This window comes from Solanum dulcamara, chromosome 5 (assembly GCF_947179165.1).
Source record: "Solanum dulcamara chromosome 5, daSolDulc1.2, whole genome shotgun sequence".
Taxonomy (NCBI): domain Eukaryota; kingdom Viridiplantae; phylum Streptophyta; class Magnoliopsida; order Solanales; family Solanaceae; genus Solanum; species Solanum dulcamara.
In genome coordinates this window covers 27,848,291-27,856,108 of record NC_077241.1, presented here as the reverse complement: position 1 = coordinate 27,856,108, position 7,818 = coordinate 27,848,291, and the positions used below count along the sequence as shown (strand labels likewise).

The 7,818-nt window shown below is 34.8% G+C and overlaps 1 protein-coding gene across 1 annotated transcript; it reads right to left on the bottom strand.

Annotated features, from left to right (window-relative positions):
* LOC129890519 (uncharacterized) lies at nucleotides 1-798 on the bottom strand. The gene is made up of 2 exons (XM_055966058.1): nucleotides 432-798; nucleotides 1-182 (listed from the first exon to the last, which is right to left on the bottom strand). The coding sequence occupies exons 1-2, from the start codon at nucleotides 796-798 to the stop codon at nucleotides 1-3; spliced, it is 549 nt and encodes a 182-aa protein (XP_055822033.1).
* Nucleotides 799-7,818: the final 7,020 nt, after the last annotated feature.

Genomic DNA, 7,818 nt, shown 5'->3' with positions numbered 1-7,818 from the left:
TCAAGGGGAACCTTGACATTGGAATATTTGGCCTTTTTGAAAATGGCCATTATCCTCACCGGTCTTAGCATTAGAAGATCCGTCTTCATATCGAGTCCTCTTGGACTCCTTCATCCTTTTCTCTTCTAGCTTCTCTCCTTCTAGTTGTTCAGTATAGGTCATGAACCGAGATATGTCTATTTCTTTCACAAGCATAGAGGTTCAGCATTCTCTAGCAACTAAGTCGGACACCTCCAAAATGAACTTACTCATTCGGGCATGAGGGTCGGACACCAAAGTCAAAGCATACTTGGACAACTTCATGAAGTTGAGGGCATAATCCCTCATATTAATACTCCCTTGCTTCAAGTTCATAAATTCCATCACCTTCTCCTACCTCAACTCTAAGGGAAAGAAACAATCAAGAAATGAAACTTTGAAATCCTCCCAACCTATAGGGCCTCTTTTAACCCTTTCGGCCTTCCATTGGTCAAACCGCACTCGAGCAACACCCCTAAGGTGGTAGGCCACCATCTCTTCCTTCTCCTCAACAGACATCCCCATAATATTTGTGATCTTATATACCTCATAAACAAAGTCTTGGGGATCCGCATCGCCTTTCAAACCATGGAACTCAGGAAGATTCATCCTTGTGAAGTCTCTAACTCTTGAAGCTAGTGTGATCACATTTGAAGGAGCCATTACTCCTTGGTTGGCCACTATATGAGCTAGAATAGTGATAGCAGTCCAAAACTCCTCATTAGTTATTTGATTGGGAAGAGGACCATTAGCTTGAGGAATTTGTCTTCTTGGAGGCATGTTCTAAAAAATCTCAAGGAATAATCGTAAGAAAGAAAGGTCTTAGAGTACCACTTTATCGCATGACATGGATCATGAAAGAAGTGAAAATTCCTAAAATGCCTCATAGCCTCCTACTCGTAAGTGTGGCATGATTCACACCCATGAATAAGACTCTATTTGACATGGCATATTGGACACCCTAGGACACTTGAAAAACCTTATGACCTGATGTCAAGTTTGTCACGATCCGACCTATGGCCTAGTTGTAACACGGTGATCAAAACCCCAAAAGGATCCAACCAAGCCTCTTGTATATCATAAGCATACATTAGGTGAAATATAAAAGAGGAAATATCATAAGAGAGTCTAAATTATGAATAAAAATCTAAAAATTTCTTATGACAATATAGACTCAAACATATGTCCAACTAGATGCCTCTAAACATGAGTATGGAAAAGGGATAAGACATGTACTTAGCTCACCCTCAACATACAACACAAACAAAAGTCTTTTGAAAAGGAAACAGTAACCAACTTAAAACTAGTTGGAATGTACTAAGTATGAGTGTGTGACATGCAACGTAAATCATGGATTGCAAAGGTCAAGTAAATCATATGATAAGATGGAATACGTAAAGTCATGAGGAAATCATATTGACCAAAGCATTTAAAAGCATAAATTCAAAATCATAACATACTTAAAAGATCATACATATGTGGGATAGCAATCATAACCGATAATAAGATCATGCGAGCTATAACATGAAATTTGATGATCCCCACATCGAGAAGGAAGAGGCAACTTTGCAAAAACAGACTCCTAATCATGAACATGTGCTATTTGTGGATCCACTAGCTAGGCCATAAAGACAATCCTACGGTGGCACATAGGTATGAGACAAGAAATTTTATATAAGGACCCCTTGCTTTGAGCCCCCACCTCAAGTCCACATTCGGTGCTAAGTCAAATCCTACAGAATACATACACAAGATAAGATCATAATTTCATATATCATAGTCATGATCATAGGTTTAAAATCATAGAGTAACGCATTTTAATAACATACTTGTAATGTGAGAATTTGCCCTTTCATCATTACAATCATATTTGCATAATTCATATTGTTAGGCCTTAGGTCGCCTTACTTCATAACTTGAATGAAAAACCATAATTTGAGACATACTTATAATTCATGATCATAATGGAAATATATAGTCATAATTCATACTTTGAAGATTCATAACCATAGCTTGTATTTGAAATTAGGGTATGACATGAATGCATGATCAATTTACTTGAAAATCATGAAATTAACTTAAAGATATGCATGATCATAAATTGTATATCAATCCATAAATAATTCATATATATAATATCCTTTAGAAGTATAAATCAAAATATTAATAATTTACATCATGAACCCTAGAAATCAAAATAGGAGAATTTATGGAAAAACTCTTCAATTTAATTCAATAACCATTAATTTATATCAAAATAGACTCGTGATCATACTTTAAATCAAAATTCATGCAATTGGAATAGAGATCACAAAACTCATAAAATATCATACTTTAATTTGATAGAAACTATGAGAAATTGATGGTGTTTCATGGATGAAAGGATCCATGAATCAATACCCACATACCTTGAGTGAGAACACCAATTAATTTGGAAGAACTTGAGAATTTTGATGGAAAATTGAGTGAATTTTCTTAAAGTCTTCAATGGAAACCCTTGAGAGCCTTTTTGTAGAGAGAGAAATATTTGATAGATAAATTGTAAAAGAATGAATAGAATTAGAGGTTTAGGTTAATTTATTGAGTTTAATTAGGTCCTAAAATCGTCTAGGTTCATTAACTATTAATTTGGAAAAAGTCTAAAATGCTCCTTAAAAGAAATTCAATTCGGCCAGAATAGCTTCCCAAGTCCGCGTCGTGGACTTGTTGCGACCAACTTAGCCGAAAAACTATCCCCAGGTCCGCAACGCGGTCCTATCATGGACCATACTATTTTGTGGATTCTTTGAAAATCTTTCTTCTGATCTACGAGTCCTAAAAATCCATCGAGACCATTTTTCCACAAGTTTTGATCCTCTGATCAATATTCTGAACTCGGATTTTCCAAAAAGATTAAGAATAATGTGTTACATGAGAGGCCTATTTCCAAGACATTCTTAAGGTATTTTGTGGTTTTTTTAGGGATGTTACACATATTTCCACTCAAACTCCATAATTTTTAAGTTAATTGATCATTTATGCATGATTTACCTAAATTTACAAGTACAAGTTATGATCAAGAATTTCAAGTTATATCCAACGAAATTTTTATGAATGTTTGAAAAGATTTATGAATGGATTTAAAGAAATTTTATTTAAAGGATGTTATGAATGATTCTTTGATGATGTTTCAAGCAAGTTAATGGTAGGATGAGTTAAGTCCCTAAAGATGTTTTATGGAGAAACTAGAAGGCCTATACTCATATTACATGAGATAAAGTTAAGGAGTTATTCTATGATTATATTCTTATGAAGAGTGGACGGGTAGTAGATACGGTCTCTCCCACATGTTGTTGACTTTATGTCTTATGGTTTATCTAGTCCATTGAGAGTTTACCTAGCTCCGAGTGGACCTTAGGGTAGGAATTATCTCCCATAGTAAAGGTAAGAGACCCATAGAAATAACCCATTGTCCAATAACTATGTGCCACCATAGGCTAAATGATCACCCATAGAAGAGGTATAATTCCTTTGAGGGTCACCTATAGTTGATACACGATCCTTAGTGTAGCTTAGTGGATCCATATAGGCTTGATGGAGTCTACCTTGTCAAGTAGTCTCCCCCTTTCTTCCGGTATAGGGGTAACATCGGGACTCCACTTTATAGCTCATATGGTTTATATTGGTTAACGTTTGTACTCACAAAGGTACAAGGTCCCTCTCTCAATGTTTAAGGTATTTATTACTATAGGTATTATGTATCTCACAAAGTAAAGTATGTTCTCTCACCCATAGTTTTATGACTCTCAATATGATATACGATCCTTACAACTATCTTTAAACTTGCAAGCTCTTTTATGATTCATCATTATAACTTATGACTCTACATGCATTGTACAATTTCTCTTCATAAGGTTGCATTATTATTTAAAATGACATAATACTTACTCATGATTCACGTTTACGTGTAAATGGTCTACTTATTATATGTTCTAGCCTTGATCATATGTCATTGCTATTATATCATGTATTGCATTTCTCACATACTTAGTACATTCAAAGTACTAACGCATACTTTTATTTTCCTACATTGTGTTATAATGTTGGGCATGGTGATCACCATACATACTCTTGTAGCTAGGTAGAAGGCTTATTCACTTGATTTGGTAAGTCCTCATGCTTCGTGGACTACCTATTGAGCTTTTATATTCTTGTTGCCTTCTAGACTATGTTGTTATTTTTAAACATTTCTTATTCTTGTTTGGGGAGCTAGTGTCTTGTTCTATGCCCCCACCTATGTTAATATGATAGAGGTATGTTTATACATATAGTTGATGTAGTCCGTTTGGAAATATGACTTGAGATTTCATTTTATTTTTAGACTTTCATGTTTAAGATTCTTCTTCCTCTTGTTTATATTATGTTTTACCTTACCTTATGAATGTGACGTATGCTAAGAGGCTCGATTATTTTTCTTCAGATTTCCCATCACTGTGTCATGGCTAGGCCCTAGTTTGAATTGTGAAAAACTTTGAATCAGAGTACTATGTTTACGTGTCCTAGGGTATCTAACATGATGTATTTAGTAGAATCTTATTCATCGGCATTAAGCAAGATATATCTATGAATAGGAGGATATGAGGCATTTATGGAAATATTTAACTTCTATCATGATCTATGTCGTGCGATAGAGTTGTACCTTAAGGTTCTTTTATTAATGATTGTTCTTTGTAATTTTCAAAGAAATGCCTCAAAGAAGACAAGACCATCAAACAAATAGTCCCTTTCCCGACCAAGTTACCAATGCTGAGTACCGGACTACTATCACTATGCTAGCTCATATTGTGGACAACAAAAGGGTTGTTGCTCCTCCTAATTCTCCTACTCCAGCTTCAAGGGTAAGGGACTTTGCAAGAATAAACCATTCCGAGTTCCATGGTTCAAAAGTTTATGAAGATTCCCAAGATTTCATTGATGAGGTGCATAAGATAGTGGATATTATAGGAGTGACTTTCAGAAAAGAAGATGGAGTTGGCTACTTACCAATTGAGAGGTGCCTCTAGGATTTGCTTTGGTTAATAGAAGAGTGACAGGCCTAGGGAAGCATATCCCATGAATAGGGAGGATTATAAGGGAGTGTTTCTTGATAGATTTTTTCCATTGGAGTTGAGGGAGACCAAGTTAAAAGAGTTCATTAAACTCAAACAAGGAAGTATGAGTATTAGGGAGTATACTCTCAATTTCACCCAATTGTCAAAGCATGCCTCATTTATGGTTTCCGACCCTAGAGTTAGGATGGGCAAGTTTATTTTGGAAGTTCTAGGACTAACATGGAAGAACGTCCTTTTCCCCCTTGTGAAAGGTGTGGTAGGACTCACTAAGAAGAATGCATGGCTAGTAAGGAGGGTTGATACAAGTTTGGTGATATAGGACATAAGATGAGGGATTGTCCTGTGGCTACTAGAAGAGGAAGGGAAATGGCTCGTGTTACTTCATCCGGTATGTTTCTAGTTCTATTTGGTCATGATAATGGTTGGTATGGATTGAGTTTTTATTTATTGTGCCATTATTTACTTAATAACCCAAGTGCTCGAGTTTACATGCTAGTTGAAGTATTAGTTTCTGATGTCTATTTTTGTGAATTCTTGAGTTCAAGTTAATCTCGTGTCTTTTAATATGCATCCATGTTCCTGAAAAAAGTCATGTTTTATACTAGGCTTGAAAATCCCATGTTCTATGCATTTTGATGTGTTATTGTATTCGTGTTGGATTGGTAGTCCTCTTTCCATGTCTATTTTATGTTTGTCAATTCTCATTGGAGGACGAATGTTCCCAAGAGGGGATATTGTAAGACCCCAAAAGTAGAAAAATTGAAACAACATAAAATTCCAAGAAAATGTATTGTTCTTGAGTTTATGACTTGTCCTATGAGTCATAAGGAATCCTATGGGTCGTAGTAGGAGTGGAGAATAATGATATTAAGGTTGGACAATGCACTATTTTTGGAACTGAGTTTGTAAGTCAAGTTTATGACTCGTAGGAATTGGGACAACTTATAGAGTGAGTCATACAGATGATCTGTGATTTTGTGAAATTAATAAGCCTTATTAGTTTCGAAATGACTCAACAGGACGAGTTGTAGGATAAATTATGAGTCGTAGAATGAACTCGTAGAATTAGGTCCTGAGTTCTGAATTTTCACTAAGTGATTGAGGAAATTGATGAGTCACTTGTACGACTCATACGAGAGTCGATGACTCATAAGGATGAGTCGTAGGGACCATGTTTCATTTCAGTAGCCTATGATTTTGGAGCAATATTTTGATGACTCATAATGACGACCCATAAACTAAATGATGAGTCGTAGAAGCCATCTGTAGTATCGTAAAAGGGCTATTATTAATTGTGCATAGATGTTAAGGTTAATTTGTAAGTGTGGGAATAGATTTTGAGTTGTTTTAAGGTCACAAGAATCCCTTAGCACAAAGTTGAGTTGAAAGCTTCCTTACCGATTGAGTTTTTGGTGAAAGATTTTACTTAGGTCAAATTTAAACAATCATATCTCCTAGTATATAAAGAATTAGATACCCGATGAACTATCAAATTAAATCTTTGAGTACTCTATCCAACACCACTAATTTTACCACATTTGGAGTTAGGAGTTAATATTTATGACCTATTTACTCTTGACTGCTAGATTAAAACTTTTTCAACCTTGAGTTATGACTTGTAGGAAAAAGCTACAAATCATAAAAATAGTTACGAATAGTAAAAATGAGTGATAAACAATGATCAGAGGCTCATTTAAAAGCATTTTCAGGGGTTGCCAGGACAAATTTGGTCTATGACCCGTAAACCTTTTGACGACGTCTAAAGAGTGATTTGTGGGGTCTTTCGATCAGATTATATAAGGGGTTGTTTGTTCTTTTCCCTTTGATTTCCTTAATATATGTGGAATCTTTTGGGACTAGATTCTAAACTATTGAGCACCCTAAATATTTCTAAACTCTTATTCTCTTATTAACTCTCAAAAATCACAAGTCTTCTCTCCCAAGGGATCCTCTCAAATGTCTTCTTCACCATCAAGAAATTTGCTAAGGTTTCTTCAAGGTCAAGTCCTATTTTTCTTTGAGTTCAAGGCTAAAATTCATCAAGGTATGTGGAAAATTGATCCATGGGTTCCTTTCACCCATAGAGTCCCAAGCTTTTCCTCCAAATCTCCTTAGATATTAGTTTCTTACAGTAGTTTTTGTGAATTGCATGGGGTTGTTTTAATTTTATTTTTGTTTATTATCAATGATCATTATAAGCATAATTCTACTCTTATTACATGATTTCAAATTAGACTATGAAGGCCCATGGATAATGATATTTTCAAATGGTGATTCTCATGAATTATGATTAATTTTAAAGGGATTTTCAATGAAGGCCTTATAAATGATGTTTGAGACTTCTGGAATATTGGTGAATATTATAAATGATAATTTTAATGATTTTATTTTATAAATTTCCTACATTTATATTTAGGGTTATGATATGGAATATTGGTACATCTATTTATGTTTCAAATTGATGTTATCTTCATGAAATATGTGTGGATTGATATGAAGTATATGGTCATGCATGTTTCCACTCAAACTCCATAATTTTCAAGACAATTGATCATGTATGCATGTAATACCCAAATATACAAGTATATGTTATGATCTTGTCTTCTATTAACCTGTACAGGTCCTTGCTTGTCTTTGGCTATTTGCTGTGTAATTGCAGGTTGTTGGAGATATACACCAACATGCTTTAACAACAAATACATGGAGGACA